This window comes from Streptopelia decaocto (genome assembly GCF_964273445.1).
Source record: "Streptopelia decaocto genome assembly, chromosome: 3".
NCBI lineage: Eukaryota > Metazoa > Chordata > Aves > Columbiformes > Columbidae > Streptopelia > Streptopelia decaocto.
In genome coordinates, this window is record NC_138656.1 from 119,029,676 (window position 1) to 119,049,524 (window position 19,849).

Genomic DNA, 19,849 nt, shown 5'->3' on the forward strand with positions numbered 1-19,849 from the left:
TTCTGAAATAGTTTATATTGATCAGAGAGCAAAGCTGGTTGCACCAAATCTGCTGGCGATGACCTGTAAAAAGGGATTTAATGGCCATCGGAAGCAGGGGGGCTGGGGACGCCCCTGCCAGACCAACGGGGCCAGCGCCAACTGTGCCAGGGACTCATTCCAGGCCACTCTGATGCCTTTAATAGAGGGAGACCTACCAACTTCTCCCAAACGAGGTAATTAAAAGCCATCTGCCCACCCTGTTGGGTGCAGCACAGAACACGGCTCCTGTCAAAAACCAGAATGAATGAGTGAACCGCTAAGCTCACCCACAGCCCTGGGGGGGTTTGGCCAACACTGACACCTGAAGGAAAATTGGGAAGGGGGTGCAATACCTGTCAGGAAGGTGTGTGAAGGAAGGGTCACCAACTTTAGGGTAGGTGAGGGCTCAGAGTGCGGGAAGGGGTATTCTTTTGCTAGAGAATTTAAAAAAGAAGTCGCTGTCAAGGGTTAAAAATAACCAAGAAAAATAAGAGAATAGGCAAGAGTTAAAATGCAAAAAGAAAAATAATAATAATAATAAAAAAGACAGATAATAGGTAAGCAATCCAAATAGTGGCACATTGTAGCAGAACAATAGGGAACAGGTACGGGGCCAAATAAACGTCAAACTTTGGTGAATCGATTTAATTCCCCCCACCCGTCACCCTTTGTCTGTCAGTGTCTCAGGGAGGGATCCTGAGCCGCTCCCGTAAGGTGCTGCCCCAGACAAACTGGGCGCTCAGCACCTTGCAGGACGGCGCTCGGGATCGCGCTGGGCAAGGGTGACAAAAGAGATTAGAAAGGGTACGGGGCAGGGGCGTGCGTACATATAAATATATGTATAAATGTATGGGGCGGGGGCTCACTGCTGCGCTCGCCTGGTGCCAGATCAACAACTCACAGAGGCTGCGGCACAGGCTATAACGGAGACATTTCTCGCAGAAACAAAGAACAGGTGCGAGAGGAAGGCACAGGTTTGCAGGGAAGCACGTTGGTGCCTGAATTTTAGGAGGAACGGTTAAAATCTGTACGTCCTTCCTCAAGTACCGATAACTAGAACACAGTGCCGGGGTAAGGAGAGCGCAAGTTATTCGTGGGGCGCTGGGCGAGTTAACGCTCTCCTAGCGTTTTTCATACATTGCGTGTGGTGTGAATGGTGTAACTTGCTTGTTTGGAGCAGATCCTCCTGTCTTCTTCTACCTTCTCTGCTTCTCTGCCTCCCTCTGAACATCTTCCCTCCTCCTCCCCATTGCGTACTTGCCAAGTGTCCTGTTGTATGACAATAAATCCATGTGGGTGAATACTGGTTGCTCAAGACATTCAAACAGGGGAGCTGTGCTCTTCCACTTTCCCCATTACAATTACACAAGAGCAAAATTTAAACGAGAGAGATCTGATTTGCGAGAGGCCTCTTCAGGCGTGAACTCCCCCTTTTTGGGCTCACCTGCTCCGAGTAGTCATTGCCATCCACGTCGTCACTGTTGGAATGACCTCCCGGACTCTGTACATCTATTCCATGGCTCTCCAGGATTGCTGCTTCTTCGAAAAAAGCAAATGGATCCCTAATTTATCTGATGCATTAGAGTCATTAAAAGCAACTACTTTTTTTTTTTTCCCCTAAGAAATTAGAATAACTGAAAGAACAGAGTTAGTTCTCAGCCTTTTCTTCTTCACTCTCCAGTACTGGGGAAGGTAACACAGGTACAGGTGCTGGTTTGCCTGAAATCACACACAGAATGGACTGGGTTGGTAAAGACCTCAGAGATGATCAAGTCCAACCCTTGGTCCAACTCCAGTCCATTGACTAGATCATGGCACTAAGTGCCATGGCCAATCTCAGTTGAAAAACCTCCAGGGCCGGTGAGTCCAGCACCTCCCTGGGCAGCCATTCCAATCCTGACCACTCTCTCTGCACAGAATTGCTTTCTAATCTCCAGCCTCAGTTTCCCCTGGCAGAGTTGAAGCCCATGGCCCCTTGTCCTATTGCTGATGCCTGGGAGAAGAGCCCAATCCCCACCTGGCTAGAACTGCCCTTCAGGTAGTTCTAGAGAGTGCTGAGCTCACCTCTGAGCCTCCTCTTCTCCAGACTAAACAAGCCCAGCTCCCTCAGCCTCTCCCCATAGGGCTTGTGTTCAAGTCCTTTCCCCAGTCTTGTTGCTCTTCTCTGGACCCGCTCCAGCACTTCAATCTCTTTCCTGAGCTGAGGGGCCCAGAACTGAACACAATACTCCAGGTGTGGCCTCCCCAATGCAGAGCACAGGGGAAGGATCACTGCCCTTGTCCTGCTGACCACGCTGGTTTGGATACAGGACAGGACACCATTGGCCTTCTTGGCCACCTGGGCACACTGTTGGCTCATGTTGAGCTTCCTGTCCATTAGTCCCCCAGGTCCCTTTCTGCCTGGCTGCTCTCCAGCCACTCTGTGCCAGCCTGGAGCGCTGCAGGGGGTTGTTGTGGCCAAAGGGCAGGACCCGGCACTTGGCCTTGTTGAACTTCATCCCATTGGAATCAGCCCATTTTTCCTGATTTTTCCAGTTTTTTCCATCCTTCCCTGCCAACTAACGGATTTATTTGTGAGTGAGAATCCTTATTTTCCAGCCGGTCCTATTAGAAATTAGTGTAATTTCTATCAGAAATTTGCTTAATTTCTAATGTACTGGAGTGGCAAAGGCAACGCCTAGAGATCCTCCTACAGAGTTTGGACTTGAGGGTGGGGGGGAGCGTCTGAAAATAGATGGAGAAATTTCTTAAAGCACTTAAGGGATGTACAAACACACATATGTTCATCTTCCAGGAGGATCCATGCAGCTAAAGCTCCCTTTGGTTCTTAATCTCCAGCTGTAAATCCACCCACCTCGGACCAACTTTGCTTTGTTCCCTTCAACAGGTAGGTTTCATTTTAGAAAAAATAAATTCAGGTTAAATCTCAAGTAACACATTAAACGATATAAAAAGACATTTTGCGCATTCACAAATACAGTGAAAAGCAGCAGGTAGCAAGAATAGTGGTGAGCAAGCAGGCATGGATCTCTGCTCATCTATGTATTGCAAACGCAATAGTACCTAAAAGTAAGTAAATTTTGCAAGGACTGCAGAGGTTTGTTGAGTCCTGGCCACTAATGTGTGTTTTTTCACATTAAAACGTCTTCTGCTTATTCTCATTAGAAGGTCTACAAGTTTAAGAGTCGCTTCTAAATTTCTGATGACGAGCTACTCAAAGAACCCACAGGACTAACTCTGAAGTGGTTTTATTTTATCCTGATCACCACGAAAAATGATTATTTTGTTCCAACTGTGAGAGTCGGTCTGAAGATGGAGCAGTATTTGCCTGACCATCGCCAGTAAGAACTTACACAACTGAGGCTCTGACAGAAAGAACAGATGGACAGTGACTTGGAGAGCGGCCCGAGGAGCAGCATTGTGCTGCACTGGTTTCTGTGATACAGGGGCTGCTGCTCACAGTGGCTGCTGTGTGGACTTCACCTGCTGCTCCAGCCAAACCAGCCCCCACCTCCTGAAAGGGATTGTTATGAGGGTCTCTTCGACCCAGGGACAACAGCTGCTGTCCAGAAGATGTGTTCTCACCTGCAGCCTCAGCTACACGTGTCCCTCACCTGCTCCCCCAAACAATGGCCAATGACAAGGAGCACGCCCAGAAGCTCGCCAAGGGTCCTGAGGTCACTCAATGGACCAGAGAAGGACCCCTGAATGCTGGGCACGTAAGCGTTGGCAAAAGAAAGCGTGACTCTTTCGAGCCTGCACAGTATGAGCCTGAGTATCAAAATCAAGGTGGAGACTGGCCTGAAACAAGGGGAGCAAGGGGGGGTGAAGAAGCATAAAAGGTGACTCCAGAATGGACACCGTTGAAGATCTTCCCACCAGAGGATCCCGAACCACGACGGAGGACCGGCCGGACTCCACGGGACCGGAGACCAGAGGGAGCTTCTGGAGCTGGACTGGTGAGAAACGCAACCTCATTTCTCATCTTTATTTTTACTGTTCCCTGTTTCTTTTCCATTTTCTCTTTCTCACTCTCTCTATCGCGTGCCGCTTTACAGGCAAATTAATAAAGCAACACTGCTTGATTGAATTATAACCCCTTGGCATTTTGGTCGCCTTAATTTTGCGCTCTGAGATCAAGTTTAAAAGAACCATCACGAGTCCATTACCGAATGGACCGTGACACCAACCACTTGTCACTGTGCAACCCTTGGAAAGCAATAAGGAGCGCAGGTGTAACCAGAACAAACACTTGGTTTGCAGGACCTTTGCACGCTAAGGTTGTGAAGCTGCAATCAGCTCCATTTCCCTCATTCCCAATGCAGATATTTCCAGGTTTTATTGTAGGTTTTACCTTGGATGCCCAAGGAGCCCAAGCATGATGTTCCTTCCACCAGCAGAATTCGCACTTTGGCTTTTAAGACTGATCTTCCAGTAAAACTGTGACTGCACCATTTTTCCCGTATTGATGATGGGATTCTATACATTAAATCCCTACTCATATTTTAGAAATAAAACCCGTAACAGCAAGAGACTCATTTCAATAATTCCTCCACTTTTCTACCGAGAATGTCAGAACCTCTAGTGTTTTCATTAATATAATCTTACATCATTTCCATCTCCCCCGAGCAAGCCTATGTACTAAACCCTGAAAGCAGGCGCTCTGATACATTACCGATATTGGCTCGCCTCTTGATTTCCTTTCTTCTGTTGGCAAACCAATTGTACACCTTCAGGGAGGTAACTCGCTCCAAATCCGATAACTTTTTTCCTATGGAAGTAAGGGGGAAAAAAATAACATACAGCATTGTTACTCACTGGGTTCCAGAGGTGGGTCCTTGGAAAGTTACTGAGAATAAAGTGAGTTTTGTGTGTACTGTGCCCAGATGCTACAGCAATAAATGCCAAATATCGCTCTAAAAAACAAAGTGGCCTTTCTTCTTTAAAAAAAACATTAAAATCTGAAATAGAGGAATTTCTTTGCAGCTTCAATCAAGGGAATGCAGAGGTATGGGAGACCAGAGGGCTGCTTTGCTGGTTCAAGCACAACAGCTCAAGTTCAATTCGCAGCCCCGCCGCAAATCGCATCCCCTTGGGCGAGTCTCTTCCTATGATATAGTTCAATGACGTGTTTTCTTCAGCAGCAAAATGAATGAAGAAATGTCGTGTTTCCCCCCTCAAATTTGCTTTTCCTGCCAGGACATTTGGGATCTTTTGGGACATGGGGGTGGATGTTGGGAACCAGATCTCTGGAGTTCTACACTTAAACTGGCAATAAAAACTAATTCCAACAACAACCGGCCAGCTACGGGAAACAATTGTTTCTGATGACTATAAAAGAGGGAAGGCCGGAGGGTTTCAGCATTGCAAGGACATCATGGAAACCTCTTCAGTTGGCCTTGACCCTATATAATATACAATATTAAACGTGGCTGCAGCGGCAGTCGTTTGCAGGCTGCATGGGGGTGAGACTGCCCTGCTTCAGACTGTTTCTCAGACTTTATTTATTCAGCATACAAAACATTCACGTAATCGAATGCAAGCTTAAATAAGCAAGGAGAGAGAAGCGAAAAGGAAAAATCTGGAAATATATATGATAGCTACGCTGTTTCCTAACGCTTTACATCAGTGCCACTTGCAGTGTTTTACCAACCTGAGACAGCGTTTAAGCCACTTGTTCCAAAGGGCTAAACCAACCAGAAGGAATAAAATCCTGAACCTTTTTGGTGCATCTTTCTGCTTCCACAATGAAAAGAGGCAACACCAGAAATTTGGAGCAGGTATTAGGAACAAGTATTTTACCATGAGACATCATGGAACAAGGGCCCAGGGGTGGGAAAACCTTTGCTTTTGCAGATATTCAAAACTGAATGATACAAAACCCCAAGCAACCATATTCAGCTGGTTCTGCCAGACCAGATGTTCTCCAGAGTCACTTCCAGCCTTAATTGTTCAGATTCTGTGTTGTCCTGTGACTGTTCCAATGTTTGGGACTTGTGCCTTAGCTTTGCTTTGCAATCATTTTCAGTCTGGTTATGTAGTTTGGATCTATTTAGATTTTACCAGTTCTGAAAACTATGCAAATGTTTGGTTAGCAAAACTAAGCACAGGCAGGTGCATCCACTAATAGTACATTGAATATTCATGCACCTCTACAAGCAAAACTTCTCCAGGAACAGGGAAAATGCAACTTGTTGACCCAAATACAAGGTCCTCCATTAACACCCAGATTCCAGTAGGAGATCCACTGTCTAGAAGTGGTAAAGAAAACCAACAGACAGGAAACTTGTGCCTCTTATTCTTCCAAGTATATTCTCCAGCAAGCCTCAGTCTGTGAACCTAAAATTTCCGATTTGTAAAAAGAAACCGGCAAAATCCACTTTTGTGGAGTGTAATAAAATTCTCAGGTCACTACTGAGTGCAAGGACTTTGAAATAATGTAATGTAAAGGACGAAAATCTTTCAGACATATTTATTTTCTCAGCTACACCATTTCCAACGCCGTATAAATGAAAAGTTGAGATGCACAACTTGCACTTCATATCTCACAGAATCCCAGAATGTCAGGGGTTGAAGGGCCCTGGAAAGCTCATCCAGTGCAATCCCCCCATGGAGCAGGAACACCCAGATGAGGTTACACAGGAAGGTGTCCAGGCGGGTTGGAATATCTGCAGAGAAGGAGACTCCACAACCTCCCTGGGCAGCCTGGGCCAGGCTCTGCCACCCTCACCCCCAACAAGTTGCTTCTCATCTTTCAGTGGAACCTCCTGTGTTCCAGTTTGTACCCATTGTCCCTTGTCCTATCACTGGTTGTCACCAGAAGAGCCTGGCTCCATCCTCCTGACACTCCCCCTTTCCATATTGATCCCCAGAAATGAGTCACCCCTCAGTCTCCTCTTCTCCAGCTCCCTCAGCCTTTCCTCCCACGGGAGATGCTCCACTCCCTTCAGCATCTTCGTTGCCCTGCGACTGGTGGGAATTCCAGCTGCAAACACTGGCATTTAGGTTTGAAAATGGCATTGAGCGTCACAGCTCTGAACAACACCAGTCATAGAATATCCAAGAAACCTGCTACTAGTTGAGAGCACTATATTTGTTAGGAAAAGCCATAAAATGAGATGTGCTGAATTTAGCAGGAGATGGAAATCTAAATGCATTTGCCTTTGGAAAGGATGCAGCGATCGGCTCCTCACCTGGTTTTTGTATAACCGCGTTACAGGCGTTGGCAATTTCTTCCCTCTTTGCCTCGTCTGGATATTGATTCTCATTGAAGTAACTGCAAGGAGGGCAATAAAAATAGGAAAGAAATCAGAGCATGAACCTCCAAAGCAGCTTCACTAAAAGGTGTTAACTCGGCATTTGGAATATTGTAGTAGGAGATAGAAGGAAGCAGGTAATGCTACAAATATCAGAATTAAGACTCTCAGGTGAAGCATCACAGCAGAAACACCACAGGCCATGCTGCTGCTTTTGGTTATTATCATTTATTTCTATATTTTCCTGACATACACCCCCAGTTTAGGCGGCATCCTACAAATGGAGCTGTTCAATATTCACTTGGATCCCTGGGTTAATACACACACATACATAAATACTTGGATATATATTGCACACAAACATTGCATGCTTTAGATAAGGTATGAAGATTGTACAGACAAATCACACAGTAATATAGTCAGATTTCTGGAGTTCGACTATTTTATTGTAAATCACAATACAAAAATTCTAAATCTTCTGCAGAACCAATTGAGCAGAGCATATTTAACGCTATATTTTTCTGAATAATTGTGGTTTGCTTCCACTTTATATGCAGTAAACACCCTCTAAAAGTTAAACTGTTTTCTCTTTTACTTCATTTAAGTGCTTTACAAATTTTAATGAACTGATTTCCATTCGACAGAACTTATCAGATTTGCATTACAAACAACAAAAGTCCTGTTTACTTCAATGGGCTCTGATAAGCGCGCCATAAGCAGCGAATACTACCATTTTTTTTTCTGTGGATTGTCCGTAATATATAATCCTACAATCTCTTTGATCAACTTCGATCAGCAGCAGGTTCAGCTGCTGCACAGCTGCTCTGAATTGGAAAATAAAGAGATTTCCTTGGATTGTGGATCATTTGGTAGCAGCGGAGTCACGCGTATTCAGGCAATTACTATTTCCATGGTCATATTTCTCCTCCCCAGCACAGTTACGTTCTATGGAAACCTGGATTCTGTTCCATCCAGCACCTTTTTGTGTCCAGCTTTATTTTGAGTAAGTGCTACTAACGCAGATCTCACTATTTCACGTCCAGTTTAGATCAGTTCACTGTAAATACACATTTTGAACATTCGCTTTGAATTTTAGCCACTGCTTCTTTGCCCCGTTGTTCACAGTGTTATTTACAGTCACCCCAAACACGGTCCAAACTTACTCCAATTAACTAGCACAGTTAATTGCACTGTTAATGTCCTTCCACTTGATTTTCATCCCCACCCAGGTCCAGATGCCTTAGGAATGTTTGAGCTCTCCCACCTCCAAGAACTATTTAAGTATCACAGTATCACAGTATGTTTGGGATTGGAAGGGACCTCAAAAGATCATCCAGTCCAATCCCGCTGCTGGAGCAGGAACGCCCAGGTGAGGTCGCACAGGAACATGTCCAGGCGGGTTTTGAATGTCTCCAGAGAAGGAGACTCCACAACTTCCCTGGGCAGCCTGTTCCAGGCTCTGCCACCCTCACTGAGAAGAAGTTTCTTCTCAAATTTAAGTGGAATCTCTTGTGTTCCAGCTTGATCCCATTACCCCTTGTCCTATCATTGTTTGCCACCGAGAAGAGCCTGGCTCCATCCTCGTGGCACTCACCCTTTATATATTTATAAACATTAATAAGGTCACCCCTCAGTCTCCTCTTCTCCAAACTAAAGAGCCCCAGCTCCCTCAGCCTTTCCTCACACGGGAGATGCTCCACTCCCTTAATCATCTTTGTTGCCCTACGCTGGACTCTCTCCAGCAGTTCCCTGTCCTGGAACTGAGGGGCCCAGAACTGGACACAATATTCCAGATGTGGTCTCACCAGGGCGGAGTAGAGGGGAAGGAGGACCTCTCTCGATCTACTGACCACCCCCCTTCTAATACACCCCAGGATGCCATTGGCCTTCCTGGCCACAAGGGCCCAGTGCTGGCTCATGGTCACCCTGCTGTCCCCAGGACCCCCAGGTCCCTTTCCCCTACACTGCTCTCTAATATGTAATTTCCCAACCTATACTGGAACCTGGGGTTGTTCCTGCCCAGATGCAGGACTCTACACTTGCCCTTGTTAAATTCCATCAGGTTATTCCCCGCCCAACTCTCCAGCCTGTCCAGGTCTCTGATGGCAGCACAGCTTCCAGTGTCACCACTCCTCCCAGCTTGGTGTCATCAGCAAACTTGCTGATAGTACACTCAATTCCCTCGTCTAAATCGTTAATGAATATATTGAATAATATTGGCCCCAGCACTGACCCCTGAGGCACTGCACTAGATACTGGCCTCCAACTGGACTCCGCACCATTGACTACCATCTTGAGTGCCAAGAGATACAGGAACGTCAAGACATCACAGCTGAAAACTGCCGTGCTATTACTTACATGAATACATCGTACGGTCTGAAATCCTGATCAGGAATCCAGGTCATCGCTGTTCCGCACAAAAATTAACTCCACAAATTTTAGTAGCCATAACAGCTCTTTTAGGGCCTCCCTTTGCTGAACATTATCCTGTTTCTAATATTTGTCAAAAGTCAAGAACAAACACCACAAAGAAACCCCATAAAATTAGAACCTGACGGATCTACAAGGCGATGTAGTGAAACCAGGAGGTGAAACCCTGATATCTTGCGATATTATGAATGTAAACCATCTGCGATCACAAACTGTTAGACAAAAGATGTAAAATTAATAAATGCTGTGTACTTGAACTGCCCATTGACACAAGAAACTGCGACACCAATTAATGAAGAAAAGACAACACGAGAGCCAATTATCTAGTCCAATCACTTTTGTGATTTAAAAAACTCGCTACTGAAACAGTAATTCTTATCTCAACATATTTTACAACTGAACAGAAAACTGAGCAGTTTTGAGGCAGCTCTCGTGGTAAATACGACATTTTCATGGAAAGCATGAAGTGAAGTGGGTATCGACGGGGAGCTGGAAGGAAACTAAGTAGTTAAATTTGGTTTCTGTAGTGATTTTAGCGCCTGCCTCTCCTTCCATCTCCTGGTTTGCTCCTCACCCACATTAATGATGTGCCGCTTCCTTTTCCCATAGATTCGAGCTGACTATGAACTTGTCCATCGCTTGACTCGTGCTCCCCAAAACTGGACTTTCTTCTCGACTTCTGATAATATTCTTTTCTCCATCCTCATGTTGTGATTTTAACCTTTGACAGAGACTGTGAGCTGGTTTTATCATGGAAGAGATTGTGCTCAGAAGTTTTGAGTCTTAAAAGAAAAAGGCCCCATAGCTACAAGTAGCCAAAAATATAGAACCTCAAGCATAAGCGCTGATTTTCATCCTCAACCTCCAAATTCTCCGTATACACACTCACGTTTCATTCCCATCACTCATCCTGATGTTCTAACGGGACTTGTGGGTGACATGTCATGACATAAAACACATTTAAAACTTCCCAATGTTTCTGGGAAGTAGGTGAGAGTAACTGGGTTTTCAAGATATGGAAACCAGGGCACAAAATTCAATACTTCATCACTGACTGGTTTGGTTTGCTGTCAACACACAGTGAATTTTTGGACTACGGTTCTCCTTGCAAGCAGGAAATTAATTAATCTGCCTCTAGTTTCGTTACTTATCTGTCAGGTATAGTCGTGCTAAGGGATGGGGAAAGAATGCGGCGTGTCTGAGTTTGTCTTTGCATCAACAAACCACAGTTCCTGAAAACTCCGGATGAAATATATAAAGCAATATGAAATTATAAGGGAAAAAGAAAAGAAAAAGAGCAGGCACAAGTAAATCCTGCGAAGGCAAACTGCTTTCTAGACAAAGGGCAGCTGTCAGCTGAATACCTTCCATGAAGAAACCAAATGATCTCTTTTGTAGAAAATGACAGTGGAGGATTAAAATGAAAAGTGGCCAAATAATTTACATGAGATGAGAATCCATACGATGGTAAAGAATGTAGATATCCTTGAAGCGGTTTCATTTCAATAACACTGAAGCCTAGAAAAATTGCAGATTCAGAGAAACCCTCTTTCTTTCAGGGATAATGTGCTCGGGACAATGACGGAGAGAGAATCCATCTCAGCCCCTGGCTCTGTAATGGGAGGAAACGCATCCCCTCAACTCTTTACCAAGGTGCCCCATCTGAATTCTTGCAATAGCTGCCAATCTCTCTTTTATTTTCTTTTTCGGCTTGGCTGTACAGCTTCTGTTATCCAGGCTTAGATATCAGATGCATTAAGCAACGCCTCGGTAGCGCTCCTGATAATCCATGGTGGAAGTTTTGCTGCTCTCTATCAGCTTTGCAGCTGCCAGGGAAGCGTTTGGAAGGAGCAGAGCGATGGAGCAGCGGAAGGACGGACGGCTTCGGTGCTTTTTCACCGATAAAACCACCCAGAACTGGGGAAAGGTTTAGTTTAGAGTATGACGTATTGGTTAAAGCTTCAAAGTGTGGAAATGATTCAGAGTATATAGGGTGAAATGTGTTGCAGGGTAACAATTCACAGCAGAATTACAGACACCCCAGGTGAGGTAATTCAGGTATGTGGACAAGAGGGCAATGGCGCTGAAAGGAGAATAATTTAACTTGCAATTAAAGGGAGAGCAGAATACACAGGTGGATATTTATTGAACAACAGTGGATGTGCTGTAAGTTCACTCCATTACTGAACTTTGTGTTTGCATCTCTGGGTTCCCATTTCTGTCAAAGCGAGTGAAATGTCCCAGTGCTCTTCATAGAATCACAGGATGGTTTGGGTTGAAGGGATCTTCAAAATCTCCCCCAGTTCCCCCTGCCATGACAGGGACATGTTCAGCAGCTCAGGTTGCTCAGAGCCCCGTCCAGCCTGGCCTGGGATGTCTCCAGGGATGGTTCAGCCACCACCTCTCTGGCCAACCTGGGCCAGGCTCTCACCACCCTCAGGGCCAACAATTTCTTCCTCATGTCCAGCCTGAATCTCCCTCCTTTAGTTTAAAACCATCACCCCTTGTCCTATCGCAACAGGCCCTGCTCTAAAGTCTGTCCCCATCCTTCTCCTCGGCCCCTTTTAAGTCTGAAAGGCCACACTGAGGTCTCCCCCATCTCTCTGCACAGACATCCTTCTGGCACAGAATCGCCTCGTAAAGAATACGTCGTATTGTTTGCCTGAGTTTGTAGTATATATTGTCTCTGAAGTGGTTCTTCCACAGTCAAACAGCTTCACAGCTGCACCATCGCTCTTGATATTCAGGAAATATTGGATCAGAAAGTTGCATCTGGAGAAAGTGACTCCAGAATGGAAATGTCCCCTGGGATCTTGTGTGACCGGCCGCCCTATGACTTTTCATTCTGAATCGTTCCCTTCTCTGCCTCCATCCCTCTTTTCCCTTCATGACGTGTTCAACTGGTGAAGATGCAGCGAAATGTGTGCTTTCAGAATCTTTATCTCAGAAATCAGAATCATTTTGCCCCGCTCAAAAGTCTGTCCCATCTTTCTTATCAACACTTTTCAGTCTGGAAAGGCCGCACTAAGGTCTCTGGAGCTTCTCTTCTCCAGCTGAACACCCCAACTCTCTCACCTGTCCGCCAGCAGAGCTGTTCCAGCCTCGGGTCATTCCTGGGGCTCCTCTGGCCCCTCTCCAGCAGCTCCATGTGTGTCCTGTGCTGAGGACCCAGAGCTGGACCAGCACTGCAGGGGGGTCTCACCAGAGCGGAGCAGAGGGGCAGAATCCCCCCAAATCTGCTGCTCATGGGGCTGGGGACACAGCCCAGGACACGGGTGGTTTGTGGGCTGCCAGCGCGCATGGCCGGGTCATGGCCGATCTCTCACCCACCAGCACCTCCGCCACCCAAGACCATCTTTCCCAAGGCTCAGGCTGCAGTCCAGCTTAACACAATTTAAGCACAAAGGAATAGCTCTATCCTCTCCCCTCGATTCCCTTTTTGGGGGGAGCTTTCCTGCCCACCTGCTCCTCTGGTCCAGCCCATTTCCCCAGCTCCCAGCTGACCCCTGGTGAGGAACAGAAGATCTTGCTGCCCCCAGGGACTGAGCTCCCTGCCAAACCTTCTGCTGTCTCAAAATACACAAGAGCACAAGCTGCTGTTTTCTCTTCGATAAGGCTGCCTGTAATTCCAGCTCCCTATCCGGTTTCCCTTCGAACGGCACCTCTGCTTTCCACTGACAAGTTACATGAAACACTCGAATATCGTTACCTACTTTATCACTCATTAGTATATTTATCAACGCAGTATGACCCAGTAGCAAGAGGTCATTGTTTCAGTCACTGTGGCTTTTCAGAGAACTATTATTCAGCCTGTCAAATCAATGGAAAGATTTCTGAAGTTCGACTGTCATCTGTGCCTGAGATCTTATCACTGCGTGGCATGAGACAGAGAAGTGACATTCAAAGCATAATCTCATCGGGAAGCGTAATGACTGGTTTATTTCCCAGTAAATACTGGCCAAGAATGTCACTAATGCCATTGTCAGCGAGGTCAACAGATGACACCATCCCTTTCATCTACTGATATTTCTACAGATTCTATAATAATGGCATGTGTGTCAACTAAAGTGTGTGCTGCAATATACAGTAAAGTCATTTCCATTCTAGACAGCAGAGTTAAAGCTCAAAGATATCGTCTCTGCAGATAAACTCTGATGGAGCTGAGAATTACACTGACAACACCATCTCCTCCTCGCAGCTCTGCAAAATGTAACCACCAGTTTAGTCGCTACAGGAAACATCTGGCGAGGTCCTTTTCCACTTGAGATTGGCTGAGGATGTGCTGCGAGAGATGAACGTGAGATATCCCCCCAGCACCAGCTCAACTAGACCTTCCATCCAGGCAAAAGACAAGTTTAAATAAGAATCCCAAGGCCCAAAAATACCCTGATGAAGGTGATGGCTACAGCTCTCTCTGGTTTTCCCTACAGCAGTATCACTTAGCCAGGGGCTCTCGTAGGGCTGTGCAATTTAAGGAGTGAATAAACCCCTGCAGGACTCTTTATCTCACCAGAGGTTTCTCCGCAATCGTGGCATTAAGTCCAGGTTCAACCTACAGAGATATCCAGTCCCAACATCACAATTTAGGATTTTATCTGACGTAGAATCTACCCCAACTTTAAATAAGCTTTGGAACCGAACTAAAACCGCTCATTTTCCAAAGATCTCCACCTCATTCACAGCTCGAGCGCTCACCCCAGAGCACGGCTTTTAAGTCTTTTACTGGAAGAGATGTTTCATTCTTCTACTTCTTTTCATGCAAAATGCAAACCTGGAGATGAGATCTCAACACGACTAGATCACTTAGAGCACCAGACTTCTAGAAATCCTAACTATTTCCCTTGTTAGTATGTGTTTATGGACATAAATTGCACAGTCGTTCCACTACACGTTATAAAAACCTCGTATGACTGAGTCGATTCTATTCTGGTTTTACAAATCAGCACCTAAACTCCGAGACAGTCGTTTAACTGATGTTTCCTAGCAGGAATCTACTCTGCAATGTAGATTAAAATGCCAAAAATACACCTTGCACCGGAGTCTGTTAACTGTGTGACCTTCAAAGCTACTACAACATCATCAAGTTTCCAATTCTAAAATAACTTTCTCAGTGTTTTGACAGCGGTCTCAAGCACCAACACAATCCTATCAAGCTATTATGAATAATATTATCCTAAAATTTGTTTAAGACCAGAATTAATTGATAATAGCTCTGAAAGCCTCGTACTTGCAAAAGATAATCTCTGCCTCCTAATCTACAGCACCCTACTGGCCAGATAATTAACAATTTAAAAAAGAATAGTTAAGACATTGGAGGTGGCGATTTACTCTTCCTTGTAATTGGATTTGGTGATAAGAATATTTTCGAAATGACACAACAGCTCTTCTCTGAGTAGAAAGATTTGCAGGTTTGAGCAGTTTGAAACACACCTTCTGCTTCAGGTAACTCGAAATCGCTGATGAGCAGACAACAGGTAACATTTTATGACCATCCTTAAGCTTAATGTTATCGCAGGCTCCCGAAACGAAGGTAGTTAACTAAATTGTTCACAAAATAAAAGGAAAAAGAAAAAGATGACAAATTTTTGAAACCAGCAAATAGCTAACACATCGAGACATGATAAAGTGAGAATTGTTCTGTGATATTTCAACAACGTGTTGGTGTGAACATACAGCACCTTCAAAGCTCTTCCTAACAAGGCATCTAAGCGTGAATAATAGTGTCTCTATTCTCCTTTATTTACTTGCAGTATTTAAATTGAGACCTACACACTAAAGGGATACTGATGTGAATTAAATCCTCCGGACTTGACGGCTTGATTAAAAATGATCTTTATAATGACAACCGTGAAACAAACATCCCATCTACATCTTTTTAAACTTTCTACAGGGGACGAGTTATTAAAGTTCCATCCAATGGATTAGACAGTTCTCAGAAATCAAAAATAAAGCAGGATCAGCCCATGGATGAAACATCTCCAAGAAGACTGTGGTCAATGGGGCAGAGTCCAGTTGAGGCCTGGATCTAGTGGAGTGTTCAAGGGTCAGTGCTGGGGCCGGTATTATTCAATATATTCATCAATGACTTGGATGAGGGAATAGAGTGACTGTCAGCAAGTTTGCTGGTGACACCAAGCTGGGAGGAGTGGTGACACTGGAAGCTGTGCTGCCATCAGAGACCTGGACAGGCTGGAGAGCTGGGCGGGAAAAATTTAATGAAATAGAACAAGGGCAAGTGTAGAGTCTTGAATCTGGGCAGGAACAACCCCAGGTTCCAGTGTAAGTTGGGGAATGACCTATTAGAGAGCAGTGTAGGGGAAAGGGACCTGGGGGTCCTGGGGACAGCAGGGTGACCATGAGCCAGCACTGGGCCCTTGTGGCCAGGAAGGCCAATGGTACCTGGGGTGGGTTAGAAGGGGGTGGTCAGTAGGTCAGAGAGGTTCTCCTGCCCCTCTGCTCTGCCCTGGGGAGACCACACCTGGAATCTTGTGTCCAGTTGTGGCCCCTCAGTTCCAGCAGGACAGGGAACTGCTGGAGAGAGTCCAGCGCAGCCACCAAGATGCTGAAGGGAGTGGAGCATCTCCCGTGGGAGGAAAGGCTGAGGGAGCTGGGGCTCTGGAGCTGGACAAGAGGAGACTGAGGGGGGACTCATTCCTGGGGATCAATATGGAAAGGGGGAGTGTCAGGAGGATGGAGCCAGGCTCTTCTCGGTGACAACCAGTGACAGGACAAGGGGCAATGGGTTCAAACTGGAACGCAGGAGGTTCCACTTACATCTGAGAAGCAACTTGTTTGGGTGAGGGTGGCAGAGCCTGGCCCAGGCTGCCCAGGGGGGTTGTGGAGTCTCCTTCTCTGCAGACATTCCAACCCGCCTGGACACCTTCCTGTGTAACCTCAGCTGGGTGTTCCTGCTCCATGGGGGGATTGCACTGGATGAGCTTGCCAGGGCCCTTCCAACCCCTGACATTCTGGGATTCTGTGAAGAGACAGGACCCTGCAGAAATGAGTCCACCCACTCGTGACCTTTCCAACGAGATGTTCCTCCAGTCAACACCACGGTCATTAGAGATACTGCATTTAAGACAGCAGAGGATTCCAAGGCTTTATCTGGCAACACAAATAAACAGCAAATTGTTTGATTTGGATTTCACGGGACTCAATCCAAAACACCATTCTCTGCTCTCTCGAAAAAAATATTAAATGCATCAGATGCAGTTTTCTCAGTTTTCAGCTCATCTGGAGGAAAAGCCTATCCTTGCCTCAAAACTCTTTAATGGGAAGTTCAGCACTGAATCACAGAAAAAGTAAGTATGTACAGAATGTGAAGGATAAGCAGCAAGGTCCTTCAAGCTGTTCTTAGTTTGGCCTCGGTAAGGTCGTGTTTTTCAAAATGTTATAGTCCTTCTGGCTGTGAACCTTGAAGTCTCATTTTGTCCTAAGCCTCCGGGAGAGGAAAATTACCCAACATGGGATTTGTGATAAAGCTTCATATGAGCTGCCGACCTCCAGCATCACCACTGGCATTTCCCCCCAAAGATCCGCAAGCTTTTATTTTCAATGTCCAGTATTGGACCAGACTCAGGTCCACTCAGCCGAGAAGCTCATAGACAGCACCGCTGCTGCTTTTTCAGAAAAGAAAAGCTGATTAAACTAATGAAAGGATCCTACAGGATTCAGAAGACAGGATAAGGCCAATTCTTGCAGGGTAACGAGTGCCCAAAGTCAAAAGGTTCAGGATCAAAGCTTCCGACTTTGGGCTCAGTACTTATATTTTTCCTATTGCCCATTATCTACAAGATCTGGACCAGAACTGTTACTCTAGTAAATATCGTACAGATGCAAAGCAGAATAAGCTGGTTTTTAAACATCAATCCATTCCCTGCCTTGCAACCGAAATGCAATGCAACGAGATGGATATCAGCAAACGAGAACAAGAAATAATTAATTAGCACAGGCCAGCATGCAAGTTGATTAAGCGACTACAGTGCCAAGGCCAGCTTCAGGAGGCTTTTTGTAGACGTCACAGCAAAAAAGAAGGTTTAAGGGAAGTTTTAAGCAAGGAGGTCGCTTTGTGGGTCCTTGAGAGTGTTACTTCTCAAGTCTGACAAGAGCAATATATTTTTACTTATTTTCTACAGATTATTCAATGACCATTCATCATCCATAGGGAAATAGTTGAGTTTATTATCCACTTTATGTATTTTTTTTTAACTTACTTATTCCCCAATAGGATTGTAAATAATTACCTTGGAAATAATAAGCACCGAGGACTCAAAAGTATGGCCACTCCACCTCAGAAAAGCCAAATTCCCTGGGGACAGTCTCATCTCGTCGGGAAGAGTGACTAGAATAATACTGGTAGTAATTGACTATATATCCTATGTCTCAAAAAATAAAGTCTTATCATTTTTGGACTTCAGTAAAGCATATGGGAAATCATTCATAATTTTGGAAAAAGACAAAGATTAGTATAATTATGAGATAGGGTAGAAAAGAAATGAAGAACTGGGCTGAAACTTTAAATGGTTATCAAGTGCTGTTCCTCGGGTACCAACTCTGGCCTATCTTAAGAACAAAACCACTTGATGATCTTAGTAATAACCTCACCTGGACTAAGTATTATACAAACCTGGTCTCCCACATTCAAGAAAGATGAATTTCATACTGAACATCTCAGGGAGCGATCATAGGAAGCCAGAGGAACGAAAAGCCCGTTTTGCAGGAGATGGAGCAAGTTTTAGCTGAGCAAAGCTCAAGGCTGAGATCAGGATGCGGTTTAGCACAAATACGTGAAGGTGACCAATACCGGAGATGGAAGGAAGGATTTATTTTAGTTAAATGATAATATCGCTTCAATATGGTCACAAACAGCCATGGGAATGTAGATTTCTAACCGCTAAAACAAGTAGAGCCTGCTGGGCAGAGATTTTGTACCCTTGGCTATACCTGCTTCTAAGATGGAGAATTTAATCACTTTCTGAGAAACAGATAATAATGTTTGACTGAAAAGAGAAGCTGAACATGAAACTGGAAGCCCCTGTGATTAAGAGAATATCAGGGAGCATTTAAAAACTGAAGGAGCACCAGCCGATGGACATAATCAGCAACAAATCAGATGACTTTTTCTGTATGTTTTCTACTTGTGTACCTTATTTTCTTTTTTCTTCATAAGTAAATCATATTAAAAAAGCTCTTTGGAACGTGTCCATGCCTTTTATTCTGTTGACAGAGTTCCCCGCGAATGGCAGAAAATTCAAAACAAATTCAAAGTTATGCATGTTCCGAAGGAAAATGAAACAAAAAAGGGTCAATTGTGCCATCTCGGACTACAAGAAAAAAAGGCTAAAAAAGAATTTAGGATGTGGTAGTGACTTTTGTGGTTAAAGCCCATATGCTTGCCTGACAAAGCATTCTTTTTAGTCTGTTTAAAGTGCTCCACAGCCTGACCAAGAGCCCATAAATACATGATGCAACATACTTAGGAGCTGTACTTTGGAATTTTGCTCCCTCACTTCTCCTCGTAATGACTCTGTTTATTGCTTGTATAAAGCCCTCCCATCTGTTACTAGATGGCAGAGAATTTCCTTTCGCTGAGGTAGGTTTGGACCGTGTTCAGAGAGGAGATGAAGCAAGAGTCGGCACAACGCTTTGCATCTATAAACCAGGAATGGGCCAATCCGAGAGTGATTGGAGCTGCTCCCGCCGACAGCCGCCCCATCAAATTGAGACACAACGAGGTGCCAACCTGATCACTAATTCCTTCCAAACGCTTCCCAGGTCGCTCAAGAAGTTAATTTTTGTAATTGACCGAAGTAGGTTTATTCCATGGGGAATATTACACCCAGGTCAGGGAAATCTCCCTGTGAGAGATGATTATTCCTTAGACCTGGAACGATCCTCCCTGGCGGGCCAGGGCTGCCCAGATCTTTCCCAAGACTCTGAAAAAGAGCCAAAGGGGGAATGATTGTAGCTTTATGGTCACTTGTGTTTGTCGTTGCCGCTGCCTTACCTGTGACATGCCCCCAGATTCTGCTCACGGAGAGCGAGTACATTCCCCAGCGGTGTCTCCACTCCTTCAGGACAGAGGGACAGTGGATTATAACTGTTATACCCTTGTGCACATCCAAAGACACATCACCCTT

At 45.2% G+C, this 19,849-nt stretch overlaps 1 protein-coding gene across 16 annotated transcripts in view; it reads right to left on the reverse strand.

Moving 5' to 3' along the window:
- HMBOX1 (homeobox containing 1) overlaps nucleotides 1-19,849 on the reverse strand; it is a 136,957-nt gene that overhangs the window by 19,484 nt on the left and 97,624 nt on the right. For 7 of the 16 annotated variants that reach the window (XR_014183524.1, XM_082047562.1, XM_082047548.1 and 4 more), the window contains 4 exons: nucleotides 7,215-7,297; nucleotides 4,697-4,792; nucleotides 1,466-1,560; nucleotides 1,159-1,290 (listed from right to left, as the gene is read on the reverse strand). Coding sequence is in view for 15 of the 16 variants with exons in the window: in XM_082047562.1 (XP_081903688.1) it covers nucleotides 1,159-1,290; nucleotides 1,466-1,560; nucleotides 4,697-4,792; nucleotides 7,215-7,297 (406 nt within the window). In the remaining variant the exon portion in view is untranslated. Of the gene's footprint in view, nucleotides 1-374; nucleotides 456-498; nucleotides 1,291-1,465; nucleotides 1,561-4,696; nucleotides 4,793-7,214; nucleotides 7,298-19,849 lie in introns of those variants that run through there. The other 9 variants (XM_082047554.1, XM_082047553.1, XM_082047559.1 and 6 more) reach the window with 9 other exon arrangements.